Source organism: Anser anser (assembly GCF_964211835.1).
Source record: "Anser anser genome assembly, chromosome: 9".
Classification (NCBI taxonomy): Eukaryota; Metazoa; Chordata; class Aves; order Anseriformes; family Anatidae; genus Anser; species Anser anser.
This window is the reverse complement of record NC_139729.1, coordinates 27,815,830-27,843,080: the sequence shown is the minus strand read 5'-3', so window position 1 is coordinate 27,843,080 and position 27,251 is coordinate 27,815,830. Positions and strand designations below refer to the sequence as shown.

The window sequence follows — 27,251 nt, the reverse complement described above, 5'->3', positions numbered from 1 at the left end:
CACCAGAGGCACGATGATGCCTTTTAAGCTGAATGTAGAGCAGGTATTTGCTTTCATGGTAGGTGCTGTGTTTTATGCATGCTCAGACATATGGTACTGCACTCAGGCACCTAACTAAAGGGCAAAATTTTTCAGGGCTAAATGATATCCTATGACTTGACCTCACGGTTACAGATATTAGAAGCTTTGCCACGGGCTTCAGTGGAGGCAGGACGAGTCCTCCCTGAAACAATCAATAGAGATTTATTTGCCGGCTTTCAGACTCATGCATACCAAAGTTTTGCTCTTCCTTACTTCAAGGCACTCCACAAAAGCTACTGTATACCATACAGAAATAGAAAAACTAATCTTATTTGATGTGACCCAAGAAGGATGGTTTGGAGCAGGACAAATCTCACTGCGCTCTGACAGTCCAGAGTCAAGGTGTTGTTTTTTTCCTCCCATTTTCTATACAATGCTTGTGTTATGCAAGCCTTGTACTTTGCCATTCATGATTAAGAAAAGACCAAAAAGAGACATTTAAGTAATGGACTTTGTTCAAATTATCTCATTGTCCAGAGGTGTGCAGCCAGCTAATCTGTGACATTGAAACAGAACTTATTTTTCTTGCAGACTATTTGCTTATGTCATTCAGATGGGGAAAAGAAACTTTAACCTAGTATGCAAACAGCAAGAAAGAACAGAAAACTGACTACTAATTTCCTGCTATGCCAGGCAAGGTGAGGTTACTTACTGTTGTGATGGATTGTTTTCCAGTGACTTAGACAATATTTATGAATATTTTTAATCTCTCATCCTAAATTTAGACATTTCTTTCCTCTCATTTTAAATACCTTCCAGCCTTAATAATCCTCTTGATTATAACTGTACTCAACACTCTGAGCAAACATAGCCTTCAGTGTTTAGTATGTTTATTAGGTTTGCAGTATGTCAACGGCTCATCTTTTTAACATAATATGACAATGAGAAGAATCACACCCTTTGGTGTGGTGTAACCTCATTAGTGGCTGTACCAGTCTGACATTTTTCCACCGTACTGAGAAAATACATACTCCAGGATCTGTTCTTCAAAGAATTCATCTCTCCTGATAAAAGGCTGCTTGTCTATAAATGGTCAAATGTGGCCAACACATGATACGGATGTGCAGTACTTCAGCAGAATGCCATCCTATACATAACACCCATGAGCTTGCCAGGATGCTATATTCAAGCATCCACATTAACAAGGCTCATTTAAGACTTTACACAGTATCACTCAAAATTTCTAGTGCTAAATGCAAGGCTGATTATTGCCCTTCAGACCACTTCAGACCACTCAGAATCTGTTCTTTTCCTGGATATTATTAAAAAAAGTAGTTTGTCTTTCCCAAGTACCACACATAAGTTTTCTTCACCTGTTGGTGCTTTTACACCTTGGTTCTGAATCAGAACAGTTCCAGGCAGCACCGAGCCAGCACTCGGGTAAGGTATTCTAAAAGTACCGTTATCACAAGGAGGACAGTTCAGCAGGCACATACCCTTACAAAATTCACCAGAGCTTGGAGAACACACTTGATTTGAAACTTGGAGGAATCCAAAACAGCCCTCTGTTTTCTTTTTCAATAGAAGTACTTAATTGCACAAATCTGTTCCAACTCACGTACCCTCTGTCACCAGGATAGGACCTTTCGTAAACTCACTCCGTGCCTTCCAGTCTGAAGCCTGAGTAAGGCTGGTCAAATAACACTTCCTAGATGACCAAGACATATGTGGACTACAGAAAAGATCAAAACAAACAAACAAACATATAACAACAGAACTAACAAACAACCACACACCGCCAAGACCTGTGTTCATATGTTTTGTGGGTTGAACTTTAATTATCTTGTACAGACTCACTAGGCATTTCAACTCTGCTTCAAACAGTCCAATATATTATTAGCCTTCATCTCATTATTCAGTAGAATCTAGCTTCTATCATTTAGCCTGGAGAAATACAAAGCATGCATACGCTTTTCAAGTTTTTAACTCAAAATATTAGCCACCATCGTGGTCTGCACGTATCTCCCTGTCCGTGACTTGCTCTCTGTCCAGTGCCTGGTGCTGCTGTTGGCATCTCCTGCAGGAGCACACCCTTGGCACCCCCGCGCCGCCCGACCCACACAGGCCCCATCTCTTGGCGCCTGCCTCCACTTCCCTGCCCCGGGGCTCCTGGCAAGATCCAGCTCTGCGAGAAAGGCAGACAGGAAATTACCAGCCCTGAGGCCTGAGAATAATAAAGATGATGTAAATTCTAACAAAACAAAAATCCAAGTTTAAGCTTTTGAGGTGATGCAAGCAGCTAACTTCTCCAAAACACAAGTGTTTATGTTTAAACATGAAATACCTCCTCACGAACAAATACAAACAGGCAAGTAGGGTGGGTTGTTGTTTTCCTGTCAGCAACGACGCTGCGCTGATTCCTCACCAGGACTGACTCCCAAGGCACGTTCCCTGCAGCCCCACAACCCCGCCACATTTAAGCGCACCCGAGGCAGAGCCACCCCGCTGAGGGGTGACCTGAAGGGCCCTGCTCCTGTACCGCGGTGCATCCGGAGCCCTCCTCCGACAGGGGAGAAGGGGCACAGGAGTCACTTAGCTTTGCTGCACTGGGCACCTTGGCCTTGGCCACCTCAGCCTCTGCCTCAGCCTCCGCCTCGTCGGCCTTCCAGAAGGTTCGGGGTGCAGCACGGCATGAGGTGCGAGCTGCCCACGCCTTGGCAGAGGCAGCGCCGCCTCCTCCTCAGCGCCACGCAGCCGCTGCCCTTTCCTTGCTGCTGAGCACAGCTTGCAGCAGCCGGAGCAGTCACGCAGCTCGCCGGCAGCCGGGCCGTGCTGGCGGCTCCCTGGGGTAAGCACAGCCGAAGGGCACCGCGAGGGAGATGCTGGGCAGAGCCCGGAGCATCGCTGGCGCGGCTGGCGCTGCATCTGGGGGGCTGCCGCGCTTGGAAGCCCAAACACTGGCAACTACTCGGAAACATCATGTGCTATTGGCAGCGTATGCGTTGTACGTCCGTGGTAGTCTCTGCTCCAGTAGCTGCTGGACTGAAGGCCTCTCTGTGCTTGTACGCTTTTTGCAAAGCTGTGGTTTTGAAGTGAACCGGAAAAGCCCAAGTGTGACTGAGCTTTGCAAAGTCATACTTGAACTGTGCAGGAAACATGGCAATTAACTCATCCAAATCCTGTCTCTTACCTCTTGCTTCTGTGCATACATTACTAATAACTTTTATGTGTTAGCAAATATCACATACAGTCTTACCTTACTTTATTTTTTACCCACTTCTTCCACAAAAAACACGCACTGTTTTCCAGTACCACAACTACGATCGCCAGTGTGGCGGGATCCTAGGACCCCCAAAAGCCTATTAGACTGTATTAATTGAAGCATTGTGCTTTTAGGCAGGCTCAAAAATAGCAAAAAAAAGCACTGCTTTTTGGACAAACATTTTTTCAGGCTTGCGAACACCTGCAAATCAGTTACGGTACAAAGACTGTCAGCTACAAAGACAAAGCTTTGTAATACAATACAATTAGACCTGAATAATTTAGGCACTGAAGCATATATGTGAGGCCTAGGCTGTTTACTTTCCTAAATGAAAAATCACCCAGACTTGGATTCATTATAAATGTACCCAAAGAACCCTGCCTATATTCCCAGTGTGTTAGACTTTGGCATCTACATTCTCCCACAGCCCCACCGCGTTCACCGTGCCCCAGACCAAGGACAGAAGGCAGGAGATTTTCCATTTTCTTTTGCTGCCTACAACATCGGACTTGACAGGGAGAAGAATGTAACAGGATTAGGATGGGCCGTCACAGTCACATAGGCAGCATTAAAGTTGGCAGCTGTCTGCTTCTTGAACGTTGACTTTGTTACTTTGGGAAAGTGAGCTTTCCCAAAAGGAAATACAACGAGTATCATCAACTGTGTTTCACAGTAATGTAAATGAGTCCTAATTTCCTAAGTGTCATCCAGAGGTCATACTGAGAATAAGGTCTTACTGCTGTCAGTTATTGTGACGCAGTTTGTTTTGCTCAGGGCCGGACAGTGCATTTTGTGTGTTCCGAACTACCCGCGGGCACAGTTTTTGGAGAAGCTTTCTTCTCTAGCCACTGATTTTTAGGAGGTAGTAGTACCACTATGTCATCTTAAGTTAGTATAGACCAGAAACCTTTATTTTGCAAAGACGCTGATTTAATGACACTGTGTTGATTCATTAACTGTTTTTTTTTTTCATTTTCTGACTCTAAATCGTCCACTGAGTATTATTTGGTTCTTTAAATTTACCACGTATTTGTTTCAATTTGGTGGTTGTCCATCAGAAGTACAGAGAACTGTCGGCAGTAGCACCAGACTCCATTAAACTTATCCCAGAAGGACGGACCTGCACACTCTTAATCCTGCTGTCTTTCTCACCGAAAGCAGGAAGATTACTCAAGCATAAGATAACTCAGAAGGGTCATAAGGACAAACCATTTATTATCATCTCTAAGTGTGAGGGTTTCATTATGTTTTCAATTTTGGGGTGAGCTTTCTGTTGTAGGTTGGGGGGGGTGTTTTTATTTTTTTTTTCTCATCTTTGTGAAATTATAATACCAGAAAGATGACAAAGCTGAATAAGAAGAAAGAAAATACTTAGAATTTGACAGTAATTAATGCAAGCTGTGATGTGCTCTTTGGTTCATCTTGGCATGAGGGTGTACCTTATCAATGCACAGAGTATTTCCATTAATAGAATGAGGCTGTACATCTTCTCTTATCTCTAAACTCAGAGGGCATACAAAATAATCACATACACTCCTGATCTCAGCTAGGAATTTGTAGAAGCTGCTCACAGGCAGAGCCTGAAGGTCACTGCAAGAAGGAGCTTAGTGTGTACACCACCTACTGAAAGCGCGCGAGGCAGCTGAGGCGCACCTCGGTGGGTGGCAGGGGGACAGTCCCGCGAGCCAAGGAGCGCACGCGTTCGCAGGGAGCTGTCAGCAGCGGGCAGCTGAGGGGCCAGCCTGCAGCAGGAGCGGTGTGGCTGTGCTGACCGAAGGATTTTCCAGCTCTATCGCAGGCTTACAACATAGTCTGCGAGTACAAGCTTCCTCTTTCTCTGATTGTCCGTGGGAGCACAGATAATGGGTTTTAGACAGGATACTACACTATTTACTTGGTGGGAGTTTTCCCTAAAGGAGGCCCACACAGGAATTACAGTACTTGAATCACAGGTCACACCTCCTTTAGCCTTCAGATATACCGATGTCCGACTGCTTTTCCAAGCACGAGGTTCTCCAAGAGTGGAAACTCTCACACTGCACGTCAGGCATGTCAGTTCTATCGGACTATTAAAAGATTTCCAGTCGAGTGTCTCCCTTTTCTCTCCCTTTGCGGTGAATAAGGCAGGTTTTTGGTTTACCTAAAAATTCTGAAAGAAGTCCTTTTGTTGCCATTTTAGTTGTCTGTCCACACACATTACCCTCTGCTTGTCCAGCTTTGCCGTAATTAGGGCCGTACAATAGTCTTAATGACTCATCTGTCCTTGCATTGATTGGTGAGATTTTGCACTGGTTGTGTCGGGGTGACTTGAAGGCAGCAGGTAATGTCAGGACTGACCTGCAGGAGCAGATGGCTTCTTCCAGTCACTGGAGTGGGACTCTGCAAGAATTAATGCAGGAAAGGCTGCAGGTGAGATGCTTACATTAATTTGAACGCTGACTCTGGAAATGGTAGAACCAGCATTTTTCCCACTCTTAACTGTAAGAAAATGCAACGTTTCTGTTCTCTAGACTTTTTTTCTTGCCTACTTTGGGTACTTACTATTGCCTTTTCTGTTCAGGGACTAAACCCTTTTTTGTTCTTGTTCCTTCTTCATATGCTCATTTTGCAAAAGTGCTTCATTTTTACCTGCTCTGCTCTGCTGATACCTGGTTGCCCTCCCCTCTTCATTGCATGCGCTCCGTGGACCACTCTCTGTGCAGTTCCAGCACGAAGCCACTTCTCGGTTTCCACTTTTCTAAGAGCAGGGGAAGGTTGCCTCTCGCAAGCAGTGGATGTTGCAGCGTGTGTAGTTGGTGATAAAAGATTTCAGAAATTTCAGCTGCCATTCGTGCCTTAGAGGCAATATGGGTGCCTTTAGGGAGGCAGCAAAAGGGAGCAGGGTATCTGGCTCGAGAGAGAGGAGTGGCAGCAGCTCGTACTGCTTCTTCTGGCGTTTGCCTCTTCATTAGTAAAAATGAAACTATTCGCACGAAACTTAGTAAGAAGGAAACGAGTATCTTTTGATATTGCCTGCCTGATAAATCCGACGGTAGCTCAGAGCTGCCTCTCCGGGCACGAAGTTGCAGCTGCCTCTCTCGTGAGCAGAAATCCTTGGGTGAGCGAGGACCTCAGAGCCTGCGGAGGGTACGTGCCTGCTTTAACTTGGCACAGGCACCGAGCGCGCACGGGAGCGAGCCCCGCGGCCGTGCAGCCGCTCGCCCTGCCCTCCCTCCGGCAGCGGCCGGGGCCGGCGGCGGGGCGCCGCGGGGGCTCCCCCGGGCCGCCGGTGGGGCAGCCCCGGCCCGGGCCGCGTGGGTCGCGCCGCCCGCCCGCGGCCGCATCCTTCCCCCCGCGCCTCCACCGCGGCGCCCGGGGGAGGCTCGGCGAGGCGAAGAGCGCGGCTCGGTGCCGCCGGGGCGGGGGGGAGCCTGCTCGCTTGTTTCCTGCCCCACCGCGTGCTTATGAGCGCGAAGAGGAAGGAGCCTCCAGGTCACCCGCACAACCGCTCGGCCGCCGGCCACACCACGGCTCCCCCGCTCCGAGGCGGCGGGCAGCGGGGAGCGCCCCCGGGCTTTGATGTCCCGGCGATGCCGGCGCCCCGCGTCCCCGCCGCTGCCCGCGGGCGAGCCGGGCGCTGAGCCCCGCCGGCGGCCGCCCGGCGCCCCGACGGCCTGAGCCTGCCTTCAGCCGCACCGCCGCCGCCCGCCGCCGCCCCGCCGCCGCCCGCGGGACCGGGGCGCCCCTCGCCGCCGCCGCCGCCGCCCGGGGATGCGCGTGGCGGCCCCGCGGCCGGACCCCTCCGAGCGGCGCCCGGTGAGTGCGGGGACGCGGGGCGGGACGGGGCGGGCGGGGCGGGCGCCCCGCGGGGGGCTCGGGCGGGCCCCGCGGGAGCACGGAGCCCCCCGGCGGGGCTCGGGGCTCGGGGCTCGCCTCCCCGGCCGGCAGCGGCCCCGGGGCCGCGGTACCGACCTGGCGGCCCCTCCCCGCCCGCGGCCCCTCCCGCCGGGCCCGGGGCGCCCCCCGGCGGCCGCCGTGCCCCCCTCCCCTGCGGCACGGAGCCCCGAGGGCCGCCCGCCGCCCCGAGGGCCCGGGGGCACGAAGGGGCCGGGTGCTTTGGGGACGCTCTGGAGGCTGCCCTGAGAGCCGGGCGTGCCACCGGCCAGCTTCAAGCGTGCGCGTCCCCGAAGGAAAAGGTGGCTAATTAATCCCCCGTGCCACCTAGACCGGGATCGGACAAAGTAATTTCGGCTGTCTGTTGTATCCAGGCTTTAGTTGGTAGAGGGAATCACGGGAGCACGAAGAAACGTAAGAAAACCGTAATACCTAAGCTTGTATCTGCTTAAATTAGTCTTATACTTTTGCTGCGCTTGCAATTAGCGCAGAAAGAAGCTTTTGCCTGGTGGTCGTTGATGCAGACGGGATAAGTTCTCTAAATAACCAGAGGTAAAGATTAGTCAGTGGGATGCCTTTAAACACGAGGAACACTCCTGCAGGAGCAGAAAGATTAGCTCACTTGGAAAAACTTAGCTGACTGCAAGGAACATATGAGCACATGAAAGGTACAGGAGTTCTTGCTGCCCTAATAAACTGCGTTTTCAGTGCTTTAAAGACACTTTCAGAGGCAGAAGGCAAACATCATTTCTTACATTAGGCTCCAAGTATTCAGAGGATTCTGGGCACTGGTCAGCATTCAGTCCGTAGAAATAACATTTTCTGCTGCTTTGTATGATCAAAGAGAGAAGGGTATCATGGTTAATTTGTCGTTACATTACTTACAAATTTCTAGCTCACAGTTAATGCAGGGCAAGTTTCTGTACATAGCTCTCACTTGTGCATGGTTCTGTGGGGTTTCAGTCCTGTGTCTCAGAAACCACTTGCTGATTTGGCCAAAAACCTACTCTTCAGAGCAAAATAGCGGCCCATGAGGAAAGTGCAAGTGGCTGAAATGGTACCTGTAGATGTGGAAAGGCAGAGGCTGGGCAGACCTTGCGGGACACCAGCCTCCGGAGCTACAGAAGACCCCTGATCCTGGCCCTGCTGGTCACTTCCCACATCCTGCTGGCACCAGGCGGTAGTGACAGAGGTGGAGATGAGACACTCAACTGAAATGTTTTCTCGTTCATTTGGATAAACAGTGTCAGTGTGATAGTGTCCAAGGATCCACTGAACCAGCTATTGCATAACCACGTGGAACACAAAGTCTCTGTTTACTTAGGTCCATGATACTGCATTATTTAATATTTTTGTTTTATTCATAAGCATACACACTTTAGTGACATGTTTTTGCAGAGGAGGAGCTAGCTTGTGAGGTGGGCATGAAAAAGGGGGAAGAGATAATTGAAACCAAGGAATAGAAATCAGAAACAGAAGGCGCTGAGAAGAAAAGACTGGATATCTGAAAGATTGTAGCAGCTTGAAGAGACAAAGATGAATCCAAGCCAGCAATACACAACTTGAAACAGCTTCAAATAAATGAAGTACAAGTCTTGGGCTTGAATGGATGTAGAAGCTGAGAGGGGTTCCCTTACTGCTGTTACCCCTGCGTACAAAGAGTAGGGGGGAAAGGGTGTGAAGAATACAAGAGGATCTCCAGGAAATGCTGCGAATAGAAGCTGTCAAGTTTTCATTGTGAGATACTGAGGACAACAGCATTGCTGTGTGTATAGGAATACGAATCTCTGCCAGCAGAGAAAATGACCTGGCCCTAAGCAAATGGGAGTATACGAAGAGAGAGAGCAAAGAATTATACAACAGCAGTGCTGCAAAAGGTAGCCAGGTGATCTTAACGAGCGACAGAAGTACAATCTTAAAATCTACGACGGCATTCACATTCCATGAGTGAGGATGAGTCTAGTCGCCCCCGGTTTTGCATGTACGTACCGCAGTTACTTCTAATTTACAGTGTTCTAACCTCAAACGAGAGGACTTGGTTGCACTTCTTTAAAGATCACTGTAAAGAGTCATTATCTTCAGTGTGAGTGTGGCAAGCTCCCAGCAGAGCCTGAGGGTTTATTTTTTTATTTTTTGCTATTTTCGGTGACAGCTGTAAAGCTGTAGTCAAGAATTGCTTACACGATATTTTAAAAGATGACAGCGAAGCACAATGGCATATTTTGACCTTTGGCAGCAGATAAGTAATTGGCAGATTAAGTTAATTTTTATTCAAGCAGGGAAGACTTGCTTTTGCTTGCTTGTGAACTCCTGTACCATCGTGCAAGATTAAATTCCATGGGTAAGTTTTAAAAATAGGGTTTGGTTTGTTGGCCTTCCCTTTCTGTTTGGTGGCCTCTTCATGTGAAGGAACACCACTCTTCTGTTCCCCATAAATGACAAGTAGTACATGGTATGTACCGTGTGTGTGTGTGTGTTTGTCTATGAGAAAAGGATGTCATTTTTAATTTCATGTCTTTCTAGAAATGTTACAAATAAACTCTGTGCAAGTGTGAAAATTCACCCAGGAAACATCTTTGTTACTGTGATGTTGAGAAGCCAATTTCAAGACCCATGATTCAGCATAAGTCCTCCAGAGAATTTTCCTTTTTCCTTTTCAGACACTAGGTTATGGGCAAGTCAGAAAGCCAGATGGATATAACTGAAATGAATACTCCAAAACCAAAGAAGAAACTGCGATGGAGTGGCCTGGAAATAGGGCTAACTGTTGTAGTGATTCTGCTAGCTATTGTAGCAATCACAATGATAGTTCTGTATGCGACTTATGATGGTGAGTACATTTAAAGTGTCTTTCAATGTACAAATACATACTAATGTAAAAGTATTTTAAGTAATTATGCAAAAGTGCTTCATCAGATAGAATCCAGCTGTTCAGACTGGAAAAAATACTGAAGATTCAATACATTAAAATGTTGTATTAGAAAAGTCTATGTTGCATGGTATATATAACTGCTAGACAGAAAACATTAAGAAAAGATTTTAAATGGTCAGCTCAGAAGTATTTGCCTGATAGTGGAAGACTGTACCTTGCCCACTGTATAAAATTAAATGATTAATAACAGCTACATCATAATTGTATCTCGTACATATGTGATTAACAGTATGACACAATTACATGAAATGTAAAGCTGCATCCCCACTCATTATTGCTGGGCACTGACACAAAATTGCTATTTTTCCAACCGGGACTCTCTAAGTTAATTTGTTCATGCAAGGTTGTGGTAAACACAAACCATCTGCTTGTTCTGTCTTAGCAATATTTCTGTTTGTAATTAATGCGTCAGTAAGCAGAAAAATACAAAATACAATGCTTCTGAAGAAAACCAAACTACAGTGTTTCTTCCATATTCCTGTATATGTACAAAAATCCTATTTTTTTCCTTTTTTTTCCTATTTTTTTTGCAGCTATTGCTGCAAAAATTCTTAATGGGTATAGTCATATGAAAAGGTTTTGTGGTTCACTGGTCATACCAAAATATTTGAAAATAATTCAGTTCAGGCAGAAGTACTCTGATAATTTTTGGAAAAGACAATGCAAGGAAACTCAAAATTCCTTTTTGTGTCAAATTAAAATGTTTCGTTATATCAGCAATGAAATGCTTCATTTCATTTTAAAGTACTTAATAATTTTAATTTAAGCTTTTTATTATAGTATTATTTGATTATGGAACGGCAAAATGCCGTTTTGAAATGAAAAATAAAAAATGCTGTATTTCTGAGGTCTCAGAAGGAAGTATCTTCATGTTCTGGAACCTTTTGTTTTGTTTAAAGGGCTTCAGAATGAATGTCTCAGGATTTTCATATAATTCTTCCAAAATGTTTTTGTCTTTGTTGGGAGTTGCTAAATTCAAACTAACTTTGCAACTCTCTTCAGCACGTGTTCTGTCTTTCCTCCAAACTTATTCTTTCTTTTTTTTTTTTTTTGTAAAAATAATATTTTTACCATCTCTTATTGAATGATAGAATATTTTCTTCTGACTACAAAAATTGTGCATGATGGGTGGCTAGCACTGAGTGACCCTAAAGGGATGAAGGTAATGGTATTTTTAGAACCTGATCCTATAAATATTCGCTTTCTGAATATATGGTGTCCTTTTATCTTTATCTTACTGTACACTGCAGTTAAATGCAATTTCTAAGGTGACTGCCCATGGAAGTAAAAATTACAGGAGCTTTTATTATATTGACATTCAGTAGAAATTAAAAGTATGATTGTATCCTTTTTTAGATGGGGTTTGCAAGACATCAGACTGTATAAAATCAGGTAAGAATGAAAATATATACCTTTTAAATATATTTATGTACTTAAATATATATATATATATAAGCACATAATTTTCCCAGCTAACTGCAGTCAAATATGGCACATTGAGGCATGAGATCTGCTCACCCAAAACTTTTTCTTAGCATATTTCTTCTACAAATGTAAAATCTTGTGATGTGATTTGTCAGATCTTATAAAGTCATTGGGGTCAGGCTAGTTCAAGACTTAGACTCTCCAAGGAATGCTGTTAAGACTTGGTATTTGTACACCATACTGTAGGATTCTGGGGAGGCAACCAGTGTATCTAATGAGTTATAATCTCTATACTTAAGTTTTAGCTGTTGCACTATACCTAAAATAAGATAAAAACAGATGCAAAAGCAATGACGCCAAACTAGAACACTTCTGACCATATCATAATCTGCAGCATTAAGACGTGTTTCTGCCTAGCAAGGGTCAATCACCAGAAGCACCTAAAAATCTGTCCGGTCTATTACACTGCTGTAGCAATGATGTCTTTGTTTTCCTTACAACAAAGGGAGCAGTTAGGATAAGGGGCCCCCCACATGATGTTCAGATGTGTTAGCCATTACAGAACAGTAATTCAATTCCAAATACTGCATCTGAGTGTAAATTATTTAGAATGCACAGCTCTAAGCAAAGTTTGGAGTGACCAGCTTGAATTTTAAAGTGTTAGATTATTTATTTACTGAGCCAGGTTTTCCCTGTCCCACCGTGGTATAATGCATTTACGGCAGAAATTGCTATAGAAGTGCTGGGCCACCTCTACACCTATATGATCATTAAATTCTTTAAATGGGAGTGTTGATAAGGAATTACTCACAGAAAAGACTAATTCAGTTAGGTGGTCGCTACAGTGAGTGAGTTCTTGACTCCAGAATCAGAATGCTGCGAACCAGGGGTCCAGAATGGTTAGCTAGGGGCTGCTCAAGCCTTCAGCACTCAAAGAATTCACAACAGAGTTCACAAAGCTTTTCAGAACTGTATCATTTAATAACAAAATTAATCAACTTTAATAATAATAAAAAAGTCCTTAAACAAGAGAAAACTGTTTTTTGCTCCTTAATCTTACTGGGATGAATCCGTAAGTGTAATATTAGTTCAAATCAGGATTTTGTTCCACATTTAACTTGAGTTCTCCTTCCAGACCATGTAGGATAACAGACAGCCAAGTTAAATACACATAGAAAGCAGGAAGTATTAACTTTCAGGAAATATAATCAGGTATAGGCATTAAGTGAAATGGTAATGCCTTACACCAGAATTGGCCAATATTGTGATTTTTTTCCCAATGTATTTCAAAATCTTGCAATAGGAACAAGCCACTGAAAAAGAATAAAGTGCAGATACTGACAGAATTTATAGTACATTTAATAGAGGAGCTTCAAATAAATGACCAGAAGAAAAAATGCAATGTAAATTCAATTGGTTATATACAGGGTACAATGTGAGTAACTGCATGATAACGTTATCAAAGTTTGTGAAATCTATTGCAGTGTGGCATTTAAAGTTACCATGTAATTTGTACATCTAAACATTTTTTGAATATGCTGACAAACTCTGCTAATTTTCCTGAGCTCAAACAACACAGACTGATGAGAATAGGAAATTTTGATCTCTCATATAAATTTTGCCTAGGTAAGCACATAGTGTTTCTCCCATACCCTCCCCAGGTCACTGGTTGTTATGCCAGCTTTTATTACTTTATTTGTAAGCTGTTAAAGCAACAAGTGGCAATCATGAGTACTACAATAAAATTAATCATTAAAAGTAATTGAGAAGGCTCTGTATTCTTTGGTCAAAGTTAGGAAGTCAAATAAACAAGTAAGAATAGGAATCAACCCAAACACTGGTTCATCAAAGCAATACTGAGGACGAAGGAAATGTGTACTGTGTATAAACTTTATTTGTAAAAGTATGTATTGCCCTGCGTTAGAATTAAAAAACAAAATATTCATCAGTCTCACACTTAATATTTACAGGGCAAAAATGTCTCAATGTACAGCCTTGAACTTATCATAAATCTCCCCTGGGCACAAGTATCAACTCATAAATAACTTAGAGCATGTTTAGGATTCTGTCCAGCATAAGTGGTCCCACTTCCCCTTCAAAGGGGCAATTCACGTGTCGACACCAAGCATATGTTTCAAGGCTTCATTGATAACAAAATTACATCAGATGTTGGCCTCAAATATAACTTTCTTTAGCCAACTGAAGATCCCAAGAAAAGCAGGTGGGAAAAAAAAAGCCAGTCAACATAAATACTACAGGCTGCCCACACCTCTCATTTCCACCAGCATAAGAGACACGGAAAATATTGAAAATACTGGAGAAATAACTATAAATATTTGACTCACCCATGTGGGAGGAATGAACACTTATAATCACAAGCCTCACCATTTACTAAAAATAACGTCTGAAAAACGGGAAGGATATTCAGTATTCTGGCAAATCAGAGGTCTCACTAGCTGTTGCTTGGCTCCTAGCATCTCTCCTTCCCTTAGTGCTAGCATACTAGTGGTGAAAACAAGCTAGGTGGAATAAGTAGACAAAAAAGAAAAAGTGCAGTAAGTTTATGAACAGCAGCTGGGAAACTGTCATCAAGAAAACAGGTTTAAAAAGGGAATCCTGTGTCACGATCAGTCACTGACCAGTTAGTCTTTGACCAGCCACTTTAATAGGGTCAAGAGGGACATCAAGAGGCAGTGTCAGTTCTAGAAAAACTGTAGAATAGGTCTAGAAAATCAAATGTCAGTTCAGGAAATCATTAATAGGAAAACTTTCCTGACAAGAATTTAAACAGTGAAAAAAAAAATCATTATTGTATTGAAATAGATTAGATTCAGCTAAGCCAGCATCATACCTAATTACTTAAGTTACATCACACTGGATACTTAACCTATATGTCTTGTACTTTTAATTTCTCTTTTCACCACGTTTCAATACAAAGAAGTATAAGTCAGTAAATTCAACATTTTATAACCAAGTAACCACTCACAATAAGTAGCAACATTAGAGTCAGTTTACCCATCAGCAAACACAGGCAATAGAAATGTATGTGTGTTGTGCGCAGTAAAAGAATAGCAATTTTTTGTTTACTGACTAGTACTTTGCTTGGTCTAGAACATGATAGTAAACATGAGCCTATTCTAAACTAAAGGAAAACTACTTGTTATTTTCCCCATCAGAGCAAAAAAAGAAAAAAAAAAAAAGGGGGGGGGGGATTCACTGCTTTTGTCTAAAAAGTCTTCACACCTTGATTTGTCTTATATTACAGCAGCCCGAATCATTGAGAACATGGACACGACTGCAGAGCCTTGTAATGATTTTTACCAATATGCCTGTGGAGGATGGCTTAAGAAGAACGTCATTCCAGAAACCAGCTCCCGTTATAGTAACTTTGACATTTTAAGAGATGAACTAGAAGTTGTTTTAAAAGGTCAGTAGGGTTTATGTTTGTGGACTATATAAAGTTTCTTCTTTGGCTTACGTGTAATCCTAAGAAGATGTGGTTATCTAGCAAAGCTTAAAATACTACTAAATATTTCAGTTTCTTTATGTTCAGTTCAGGATAAAACCACTACAAACTGTTTGCTCAGAGAATGCTTTGGAAGTTAAGCTGTTGTGTCTGACACTGGGGCAGAGCTGAATAGACCTGACCTTTCTGATATCTGAACTCTGTGTGCTCATCTGCGTATTATAACTGAAATCTGTATCATTACCCCCATGAACTAACAGGAGCAGTGAAGCTAGGTGACAAAGAAAGAGGTCTGCCTGTATCCAAGTCAGCTGAAATGCTGGAAATTGCTCTCTGGCAGCCCTGTCCTCCATATCTGTATTCCATCAGCTACATCCTAAATAGCAGGCAAGCGTTTTTATAAAGAATCACAACATAGACTTACAAATACTTCATTTTCCACAAACTAATACCATCAAATTATCCACATTCGCCTTTTTCAGTCACAAGTAAGTCAAAGAAATAACTGAGTTTATACTCATGAAAGATTCTTCAAAGCACTCTATGGACTCAAAACCCGTTCTCTACTCGCATAGCCTTTAGTTTTGCCAGGCTTGCAATTTGTGAATGCCGCCGTCTTCCTGAGGCTTCGGTTCCTGTGGAACAAAGCAGTTGTAAAGGAGTGGCAAGAGTGGGCTGCCCCACAGGGGAAGGCGAGCCAGAAGCCAAACGTGACAGCAAGGCAGGCAGGGACAGAGGCCTCATAGAAAGGAGGCAGAGTCCCACAGGACCCAGACCAGACGAGAAGAGCAGGTGCAGTGACAATGGCCAGGTTCAGCCAACAGCTCAACCCACCGTTGACGCTGTGAGTCTTACAGGCTGCTGGTCAGTGCAGTTGGGGCCTCTTGGTACACTTAGGGCCCCGACAGCAATGCTCTTCACCAAACAGATCGGTCATCTAAAAACTATCACTGAAAGGTCAAGGCAATTCTCTTTTGCAGAGGATGATGTACAGAATATCTATTTCACACCTTTACGCTCAACATGTTATCACAGGCTGACATAATTGCAAGGCATGTCATCTCCAGAGCTTTTCCCCCCTATTTTTCAAATAGTGAAGCTTCCCTGGAATTTGAGATGGAACAAAAGCCCTGATCTTCCATCCTCTGGTGCTCAGGATGGTGTCCTCTGTGGTTCTTTCAGTTATCTTTCCCATAAAGATCAGATATTAAGATGTATGTGCCATCTGTTTCAGATGTCCTCGACACACCAAGAAGTAATGATATAACAGCAGTGCAGAAGGCAAAAACTCTGTACAGTTCGTGCATAAATGAAAGTAAGTTCCTCCTGAATTTAGTGCATATAGGATACACAAATATAATCTAAAGAATGATATCCAAGAAACCTATCTTTCAAAGTCAGTTATACCTATATACATATAGTATCTGAGCAGAATTTTTTAGAAATTCTTGGTGAGAACTAAAATATACCAGTTTTAGAGGGTCAAATAAGAACGTCAACAGTAAAACTAGTACCGTATCTCCTATTTTACTTACTTTGATATTTTAGGTTTGATTACATTACTCTTGAGTTACCAGTTTGCTTCAGATATTTAAACTCAAATCCTTTCAGTTAAATATTAATTATTTTGTAGAAATTATCAGAGATGAGGTGGAAAATAGCCCGTATATCATGTTTCTTTAAAGACACAGAGATAATTTATTTCAAGAATTTGAGCTAAATGCTGTCACTAAAATGAGGAGCAATAAAACAGCAGTGCTACTAATTTGTTTTTATAGTTTCCATAAAATTATTAATATTTTTAAAGCTATTATTTCAAGCTCTTTGCAGAGTCAAAATAACATTTTTTAAATGTCATCTTCCCAAGGATTTGCATAAGTTGTTTTGCAGTCATGGCTGAAACATATTTTAAAAATTAAAAGTTAAAGAAGAGTCATACATCAGAACATAATCCTATTGTGGTGATGGAGAAAAGATAGCTCAGGTTCAGAATTCTGAACACATTATAATAGTATACCATTCATATGTTTTAAAATGTCATGCTAATTCATTTTATTTTTTCCAAAAGCTACCATTGATAGCAGGGGTGGAATGCCTTTAATCAGACTGCTGCCAAATGTATCTGACTGGCCTGTAGCAACAAATAACTGGGAGTCTTCCTATGGTAAGATAATTGGTGTTTATTTCCTTCTCCATTAGAATTTCTAAATGATTGTACTTCCCATTGTTTACCAAAAATAGAGACTGAGTATACCTTCCATTTGCCTAGGTGCTTCTTGGACAGCTGAGACAGCTATTGCAGAGCTGAACTCCAGATATGGGAAAAAGGTCCTTATTAATTTTTTTGTTGGCACGGATGATAAAAATTCCACAACACATATCATTCATGTAAGTCTACCTGGGTGGCATTGCCTTGCTGATCCTGTAAGTGTAGCGAAAGAACCAGAAAGCACAGCCATAAATGTTAGCCAGTAGTAACGTTACTGATTTGAAGTTTACCGGTCAGTTGTAGATAAGTTTGTGAATCTCCGTAGTTGCTTTTTTTTTAAACTTCCATTATCAGTTTGACAGTATATTCATTGTCCATTCTCAGGATTATAAATCTTTATTCTGTGCAGTCGTACATTGTTGTTCTCAGTGAGGTGAGAATAACTGAGACATGTATAGATATACACGCAGCTTATATGTACACTGGACAGAAGACAGACATGATCTACTTAGATATGCATGCAAGGAAATAAGTAAGCATGACTTTCCTTCCATGTAATTCCGGCAGAAAGCTCTGTCACTGAAAACCTGGCTATGGCAGAGAGCCCACAACGAAGGGGGTTGTGTTTTTACAAGGTATTCAGATGCCAAAGTAGTAACAGGACCTGCAGTCAGCTGGCACAGATATGAAAATGGCTGAGGACATGTGCTTAAGGAGCATGCCGAGTGTCCTGCCTGTAAATGTAAGATGAAAAATGGAAACTCTGGAAATGGAAAGTCCAGAGAACACAGGATGGTGTATGGTGAATCTCCACCAGCTACTCCGGAGACACAGCTGTTACAGGTGCAGTGACGAGGTAATCTTTCCTGTAAATGGGTGGACAGATCCTTGACTACTTTGCATGTAAGAGTTCCACAGATGGAGTAACTGCCCTGCTTGTCTGGGGACTGCTTTGTTTTCTGTACATCCAGCATTTTAGCACGGATTATATATAGCATGCATTGTTCAGCAACAGAAAAAGAAAACTGAAGAGAGAGACAAAAAGAAGAAAGGGAGAGTGGAAAGAATTAAAGGAGGGCAACAGGATGGGAGAGAAACTCCCCTTTGGCAAGAATTTTGCAAGAGTGAAGCATCAGCAACCTGTAATTGGCCAAAGAATAGTACAATGCTATGACATGTTGTCCTTAAGCACTTCTAAATTTTTGTTTGACTTTACAGATTGATCAACCTGGACTCGGCCTGCCTTCTCGTGACTACTATGAATGCACTGGTGCATACAAAGAGGTAAGATGGAGCTGACAGATCACCGACTGCTTTAGAAGCTTTAGCCTCTATTTTCAAGGCAGGTGTACCCTCAAGAGTTGGGTTGGAGTCCCTCAAAGAGCAGGAACAGTCTCTCCCCAAAGAGATTGTAATGCCAACCCTGGGAGTCCTCTGGGAAACCGAAATAGAAAGGTAATAATGATGAGAATTTAAACAAGGTTGATCTACAGGTGGGAAGAGAATGTGTGACAGACTGGAGAAAGAAACTCTAACGTGGGTAAGTGTGTCAGAAGACAAGAGACCAGAGCTAAAAGGAAAGGAAATTAACAGGATATAGAGGAATGAGATTAAGGGCAAATAGAAATAAGTTGGCTAAGAATGGGAGGGAGTATCACAACTGTCCTGAAGTTTTGGTATTATAATACTATGCCATTAATGTTGGTGTCCCTGTTTGACCTTTCTGGCTGCACTAGAAGCCAAGTGTTTTTTGTCTCGGCTCCAGTTGCCAGTACTAACCAATTGTCTCTGCACTGGATGAGACGACTGCATGTTCCTCTAAAGTCACTATGCCCCCAAAACCCCAGCCTGTCTCATTTCCTTTATCTCCCATTCTCTTTGTTTCCTTTTTTAATAACTGAACATTCACGCGGAAGAAAAGTAGTAGTTTTCCACGCAATTCATATATGATTAAGCAGGTCAGAAGAGGAGCAGCTCCTTGACTTTTTAGGACCCCTTGGAAGGAAATAATCATGAAACAAGCAGGTACAGTGAGACCTATCAGTGACTGGAACAGCCCCCCCAGGGACCCCCATCACTGGAGGTTTTATATGCAAATAGACAAGGTGCTAGATAACCTCATCTAGGATCCCTTTTCCCATGAAAGGTTGGACTTGATAATGTTTTGCGGTCCCTTCCAACCTGAAGCTTGAGTACCTCAATTGAGAGCTGTTCCTCCCTTCCATCCTTGCACTCTGATAACCTGTGTTTGGCTCCGTTTCTTGCTGTCTCATTCTATCCTTTGAGCTGTGCACATTAAACAAGGCACCTGCCTCCTGCACTTTAACCTCTGCCTTTGTCAGGACTTCACACCACAAAGTGATAAGTGGAGTTTGGGAACAGATTTTTTATTTTTTTTTCCTGTAAGATGCATGGATCCTGTGCTTATACAGGCGTTACTCTGACATCTAAGTTCCCACAAAATATCCGAGTGTATTTACACAGTCTGTCTGAAATTAGCTGACAATTCTTTGACTGCTACATGACCATGCAATGATCCTTAGGCCAAAAATAAAGTGCATTGATTGGTACCTGAAGATTCCTGTTTACTTGCTGGTTTGGGGTAATGTCTACATTCACTTTTTTGCATAAATTATACACAGATTTGGGTATTTTGAAATGTTATTTTAAGGCTTGGTGCGCTCTCTCTTTTGTGACTTAATGTGGCTGTCAGTGGTTTGATGGGCTTTCTCTCTGACAAAATAATCTGTCTTAATTAAAAATAACACTGAGAGTTCAGTCCTTCAGGATGCTGTGAGCCACCTTTCTTTTTGAAGTCTGTTGTCAATACTTTTCATGAGCTGCTCAGTTTCCCAGCACACACAGCCTGTTACAGCACCGCACTGTTGGCAGGCAGGGGAGGCTGACATCGGATGGATGGCAAGGAAGGCAGCTATCCGAACGGCTGTACAAACGCAGCGTTCATTAAAAGGGGTGCAACCCACTGCCTTAGGAGCTGAACATACCAAAATACGTCTCTTAATGAAGTTGATGCCATGCGCCTTACTAATCCAATTTTTATCACTGTTTTAGTAGATTAAGATATTTTGCCTAAAATAGATTTATTATTAGCTAACTTAATATGTATTTTTGATTTGCATTTTAAAAGTATATTGAAAAGAGCATTTCTGCTTACAGAAAAATGAGTGTGACTTATCAAGGAGATATTAGAATAAAATTAAGTTCCATAAAATATGATGACACTTTTATAGATATTTGACAATGTAACATTTAAGAGAATATACTTGTATATATCCATTCCTATCCTTGGTAAATTCAGATATATTAAATTTAATATATTCAATAGTATATATCCATAGTGTATTTACCTATACCAAACTTAGGTATAGCAAAAATCTATATTCTAAATGTTCCAGGCTGCAGCAGGGAGGAGCTACACTGCTTCTGGGAGTAATTTTCCCACAATGCTAATCCTACACAGTCCATCAACATTTCTCTTGGTTTTACGTTTCTGGGAACACTGCTCTTTGGAAGCAGTATTTTTGGAAGTTGTAATTAAAGTGAGCTAGAAAAAACACAGGTGGTGGTTTAAATGTGGACCTACCAATGTCTCATTTTAAATAATGAAAACACAGTGCAGTAGTTGACAGTGTTTAGGTTTGAGCAGTGCTACAAATCATACAGCAATTTTCCATGAGGGGCTTTTCAAATTTCTATTTGTGATCTAACAGTATTTTGGAGTAAGTTACTGTAAAGTTACCTAAAAAAGGGGTGAAGAACCATAGTTCATAAAAATGAAGATGAAATCTTAAAGATAATCAAAATGTGCTATACTTTGAAGAGTTTTGTCTTTAAATTATTTGTATTTTTTTTCCTGCAGGCGTGTTCTGCCTATGTTGATTTCATGATTTCTGTAGCTAAACTAATCCTACAAGAAAGAAACATTTCTTTCAATGAGACGCAGATTTCTGAAGAAATGAAAAGAGTTATGGACCTGGAGAAAGAGATCGCTAATGTAAGAAAAAACATTTTTAAAGTATTCTTTAAATAGCTTTCTTCTTAATACCTAAGAAAGCTAACTGTAAACCAAGTTGTTAAGTTACTTGCTCATGCTACTTTGTGGGACCAAATGTTGACCAAAAATATATGGGGCCTGGAACACCTAAAAGGAACACATAATAAGACGTGCCTTCTAATGAGCAAGGGGAAATATTTGAGTTAGCTGTTTTCCAAATAGCAAAATATTTTATCCTAATCTCTTCACAGAAGCCCTTCAAGAGAAGGAGAAAGCAAGAGACAGGCTTGGTTTCTGTTCAGTTTTAGAAAGTATGTTTTGGGAGATGCTTTTGGGGCCTCTTTTCTGTTTGTCCTTTTCTTCACATGGGCTGTTTGATTACCAGAGCAGTAGATTCCCAACCTTTAGCCTGCCACACAACACAAAGTAATGTTTGTCCTACACAAGCTGCTCCACAATACCGATTGTTTCAAGTGCATTTTTAATCAAGCGCTGTTCTCCAGAAAATATGCCTTGGAGAAATAGCTAGAATTTAAATTTGCATGGAGAAAAGCAAGTGGAAATTAAAGCATCCATGAGCAAAAACATGGCCTGTAATTATTAAACATTTCAGAAGGTCCTGAAGCTGAAGATTACTGTAAAACAAGCCAAATAGCTTCAGCTATTTTTTAAGTTACCCTGATAGTAAGGGCATGTGTTTGGCAAAGGTAGACATTTCCACCACATTTATATAAACTAAAACCATATGATTTTGATTTATTTCACATTTTCCTGAGAAACACACTTCTGGGCTTAGATCGGTGAGAGAAAATTATTAAATGAAAAAGAATTTATTGGAGAAATATTTGAAATGGATTAAGAAAGGAAGCCGCAAATGAAATTTCTCTACAGCAGTTGCTGCTGATAGAGTACGGATGGTTGTGGGTAAGTTGCTACTGCCTCACTTTTTAACCTTTTCATCAAAGCTAGAAAACGTGGCACCATCCGGAATGTTACTAGAGTAGAGAAGGCATTGTGCTCTTGGGAATTGGTGAAGAAAACAGAATAAAATACTGAATGCACAATACATTAGGGAGTAGAGTAGGTGAGAAGAAAACAAAGATAAATCTCTTTAAAAAAAAATGGATAGAGATAAAATCAGAGTTGGCATGACTGATTTTTTCAAATGAGTTGAAATCGGCGGGAGCTACTGTTCTTGCCCCTGACTGAGTCAAGTGGAGTACTCCAGGCAGTAGTGATATGGATTCTCCCATGAATTACTTTCGTGGATCACAAGATCACTCTTTTCCCACAGTCACTTGTGTGCCTGTATGTTCTCTCCTTGCCATCAAAAAAGTCGAAGTGAAAAGGGGCTCGAGTACAGGGTGACTGAGCGCTGATGCTGTCACATGTTACGTCCACGCTAAAAGGGATACAGGAATGCACATCAGAAGCATCCAGGCAAAGAACACACTGCTGTTTGAGGAAAAGAACAGAAACATATTCAAGACAGAAATCAGAGACCAAGGGAGTAGTTTGGAGACAATACTACTGAGTCCTGTGGTTTTTTTTTCCTCTCCCTAATTTACATTGTCTGTACCCTAATCCCAGAGACCTCCTTGCTGACATTTCCTGTCTGGAGACTCCAGGGATAAAGTCACCTCGTAAAGCACCACTGCAGACACAGTTCTCTGGCAGCGAGGCAGTTTTATTGTCTGTAACAAATGGCCTAATACAGTCTTTCCATTAAGGTATTAATGTATGCACATTCTTAACACCACACCGGTACAAAACCATATTGCCTAGACTAATGTGAAGCTTGAGTGAGTTATGCCTCCCATCCTACAGTGGTTCCAGAAGGAATATATTAGACAGCACGTACATGCTGATCAGAATGCACACGCTGTGTTCCTGCCACAGCCCACAGGCCACCTTATACTCAACAAATACATTTCCTTGATTCCCTTCTCCCACGGTTTTGCACCTGCATATATACACGTGAGATGCTTCACAGCTATGCAAACTTCTCACGGTAATGTATTAAGCCAGGATTTTTTTTTCTTCTTACTTCTACTGACTAAAATTCCTATGAACTGACTCAATTTATGTAGTAATGTAGTAATCTGATGATTAACTTTGATAGGCAACAACAAAATCTGAAGACAGAAACGATCCGCTTCTACTGTATAATAAAATGACACTGGCACAACTCCAAAACAACTTTTCATTGGAAATCAATCATACGGTGAGTGATCAATAATCTGGTATTTTAACCTCTAATTTATGGCTGGTGAGATTAAATGATAATGCCTGACAAATTTTTCTTTAAAGACATTTCTTTCTTGAGCTTAGACATATTTGAAATTAACTTGAATTGCACAGTGTATTACCTAAAAGTCTGCTGACATTAAACTATATGTAAAAGTCTGTACCTGCTATTCCTGCAAATTTGAAGGCAGATCTTGCCCCTCTGCATCAATATGAGATGGAGAAAAACGCAGCCACCAGTTCATTCAAATATGCTGCGCTATTGTGTGTGACTATTCAGACCCTGTCTGTCTATCCAGAGCTACAGATTCAGAACAAAAAGTCCTGGTTTTCCACCATTCCCTCTGTCAGATGGGCTCCCAAAGCAAGCAGAAAGAAGCCCAGGATGACACGACCGTACACCAGGAAAATTCTCCCCATTCCTCCCACTGTAGCTCCCCCAAGATGTTTCAGCTCTGAATTTTCTCCTATCTGAGCCATGTGCTGTTCGCACAGTATAGCCTTTAATTCAAGTAACCACAAAGTCCAGCTAAAGAATATCAAAAGATTTGATAACATGGGTGAGCCTTCCCGGTAGCATCATGTCTTACTAGACACGCACATGTTTATGATAAGCGACTTCAGAGTCCTGCACGCAGACAAAGAGGCTGACAGATGGCAAGCACTGTGCTCTGACTGGCAGCAGTGTGTTAACCGAGCCTTCTGAGGCCAGCGAGGTGCTGTGAAACACTATTATTACTAACACAGTTTCATAGTCTCTGCTATTTTTATTGACTTTAGATTCTTCAACTTTAAATTATACGGCAGTTCCATTCTGCCTAGCTTAATCTGTTTCATAATTTACCTTCTCCCACAGATCTTACTTTGAACAGTTACCATTACTGTCAGAATGTCAGAATGCAATCATAATGTCAGAAACTAACTTCTCTTGCTCACAGAATGGTATTGCCCTGGTTATTTTTAGTTCCCGGGGAGCACTGCAGATCAGCAATAATCATCTGCTCTAAATTTATCCAAAAATGCACAAAAGACACATGATGGGAGTTGGTCGTGTTGTTGTAATGGTCTAAGGATAGTACAGCAATTATCCCTAAAATTAGCTGGAAGTTTGCTGCTTCTCTTTCAAACCTGAAGAGATCTATTCCTGAAAGCTTATCTACTTTCCTCAGCTACAGAGTTTGTCTGATAAAAGACGTTACCTCTTCCAGTAAAGCTTTCCTGTCAAAAGAACCGTAACACCGTATAACCATATTGAATAAAGAAACCATACAGAACCATGTAACACCGTACCGCCCAAAGGACTGCAGGCTGAGGGATCTGTCTCAAGTGGTACCATGCAGATGAAGGGAAGTAGATTTGTCTGCCACAGCTTGCTGCTATCAGATGCTAACAGATCTGCTACCAAATCCATCTCATTTTTCAGTATCTTGTACTACAGCATACAGAGGAAAATTTGTTGGAGTGGGTATTTAGTGTGTCTGTTTTAAAGCCTATTAAAATAAATCATTTTATGGACTTCAGTGTACTTCGGAGAAAGCCCTTACTATATGCTTGAGAATGTATTGTCATGTATACCACAAATTTCTCATTGCCCATACCATATTGAAAAATAAAGCTTTTAGTCATGGTTTGATTTAGAAGTTCATAGCCAAATATAGCAAGAAGGCAATTGAAATTTTACTTAAAAAATATATATATATCTCTGCTTTTCCAGGCTAAATGGAAAGGGCCGTAACATTTTTAATTGTGTAAGACTGAAAACAAAACAGTATCTGGACTCTTTCTGCTAAATACCACCATATGTTAATGAGATTTTAGAGCACAGTGGATATAAATTATCTCAGATCAGTTATTATTACAATGATGCCATTTACAAGTGGTGAAGCTGTTAGGAGAACTCAAGTCAGAGCATTTGTGTTATGCAAACCTATTTTTTGAATAGCTAAATACTGTTTCTTTAGGATTTAACAATATAATAATGCATATTGCTTTTCCAGGCGTTCAACTGGTCAAAATTCATAAATAATATAATGTCAACTGTACAAATTAATGTTGAGAATACAGAACATGTGGTTGTTTATGACCCAGAATACCTTACCAAGCTGAAGTCTATTCTTAATAAGTATACTCCCAGGTAGGTATGTTAGGTTTTTTTGTAATTTGCATTTTATTTACAGTAAATTTCAGAAGTCTAAAAACATTACCAGCTTATTATTGTTGTTTTATTACACAGAGAACTTCAAAATTACATGATCTGGCGATTTGTAATGGATCTGGTAAACAGCCTAAGCCGTAACTACAAAGACACAAGGAATGCTTTCCGTAAGGTGCAGAAATTCATCTCTCTTTTTCACGTCCATCCTATATAAAAATGTAATGTATTTTAAATTTTGTGCACAAAAGCTATATTTGTTTGCTGAAGCTCCCGCTGGAGTGTATGCGTCATTTATATGATATATGCTTAATAGCTGAAGTGGGTCTGAAAAGCACTGTTCTGATACTTGGTCTCTGTTATTTCCAAATCTAAATTAATCCATTTATGATATGGTCATTTAGATAACAGTCATATTCATTTGCAAACAACTGCTCTACAGTTTTGATCGACTTGTTAGAAACTCTTCAGCATTTAATGTAATAGATTCAGCCAAACAATGTGAGCCCAGTCTTGTTTTTCAGTCATTTGATCTTGCAGATATTTTAGTGCTTTTAAGGAAATGTTGAGCAATCCCACAGATTGGAGATAGAAATCTTCTCTATTTCCCCAGCTGAACTTTCTACTTTGTAAGTTTGCTGAGCTCCATTAATAAAGATTAAGGCCATTTTGTTTTATCTGTTAGTTAAAAAGGAAACACTTTCACACACATATGCAGCATTTTAAGATTCTGCTTGTTACCAAAAAAAAAAAAAGGGGGGGAATAATTACTGGAGGCAATTAATGGACATTTAGTTTGTTCAGTTTTATATATCTGAACACAGTAGTCTTATTCATTGTTTATTTCTTTTGTTCCTGCTCTTTAAAATTGTTATAATATGAAGCTTCACATTTGCTTAGCCTGCATCACCAAGGAATGCTACTTTTTGAACTCTATAAACATCCAGCACTACATCCTAGCACTTCACTGAGGAAATTTCTGGACACACACAAATCCACAGCCCTGCATTTCAATCGCGCGTTACTTTCACTAATACGGCAAGAGGCAGGTTTTTGTTGCTGTAGAAAGCAGTGTGTTCCTCTACCCGCAACGCGCTGTTAGTGCTGTCGGCTGGGTGGGAAACCACGGAGGGAATGAATTTTTGCTGTGTAATCACAACGGCCCTGTCTGAGCTGGAATGGCGATACAGACCCCTGCAGCAACAGAAATGCTGTGTCAGGATATTCCTCTCTGACCTCTCCTATTCGTGGCTTTTAGAGTAGTGTCTTCTCTCTACCTTTCATATGTTGAAAGGATAAAGAATAGTGCTAATGATTCTTATACTTCCTCAGACTGTGAAGGATGCTCCCCTCACAGAGTGAGTCCACTTAACTGTGGTAAATACAAACATGAATCAAATACATTGATTTAAGGTCAGTTAGGCTCCTCTGAAACACACATCCACCAGTCAGCCACTGTTCTCCTTTATCTTACGCAGGCCCAGATGTCACTGTTTTATCTGATGTTTGTGTTTGGCAGGCACTTTATGGCACAACATCAGAAACTGCTGTTTGGCGGCGCTGTGCAAACTATGTCAATGGCAACATGGAAAACGCAGTGGGACGATTATACGTAGAGGAAGCATTTGCTGGAGACAGTAAACATGTGG

The 27,251-nt window shown here is 41.7% G+C and overlaps 1 protein-coding gene across 8 annotated transcripts in view; it reads left to right on the top strand.

Moving 5' to 3' along the window:
• Window positions 1–4,326: 4,326 nt before the first annotated feature.
• Window positions 4,327–27,251, top strand: part of MME (membrane metalloendopeptidase) — a 41,946-nt gene continuing 19,021 nt past the window's right edge. For 2 of the 8 annotated variants that reach the window (XM_083849540.1, XM_083849546.1), the window contains exons 1-13: window positions 9,419–9,497; window positions 9,817–9,986; window positions 11,445–11,480; window positions 14,779–14,940; window positions 16,214–16,294; window positions 17,048–17,143; window positions 17,249–17,367; window positions 18,407–18,472; window positions 21,069–21,203; window positions 23,326–23,427; window positions 25,448–25,584; window positions 25,684–25,777; window positions 27,122–27,250. In XM_083849540.1, coding sequence (XP_083705666.1) covers window positions 9,827–9,986; window positions 11,445–11,480; window positions 14,779–14,940; window positions 16,214–16,294; window positions 17,048–17,143; window positions 17,249–17,367; window positions 18,407–18,472; window positions 21,069–21,203; window positions 23,326–23,427; window positions 25,448–25,584; window positions 25,684–25,777; window positions 27,122–27,250 — 1,317 coding nt within the window. In that variant the 5' untranslated portion in view covers window positions 9,419–9,497; window positions 9,817–9,826. Of the gene's footprint in view, window positions 6,410–6,529; window positions 6,996–7,026; window positions 7,079–8,394; window positions 9,138–9,226; window positions 9,609–9,816; window positions 9,987–11,444; window positions 11,481–14,778; window positions 14,941–16,213; window positions 16,295–17,047; window positions 17,144–17,248; window positions 17,368–18,406; window positions 18,473–21,068; window positions 21,204–23,325; window positions 23,428–25,447; window positions 25,585–25,683; window positions 25,778–27,121; window position 27,251 lie in introns of those variants that run through there. The other 6 variants (XM_083849543.1, XM_083849541.1, XM_083849542.1 and 3 more) reach the window with 6 other exon arrangements.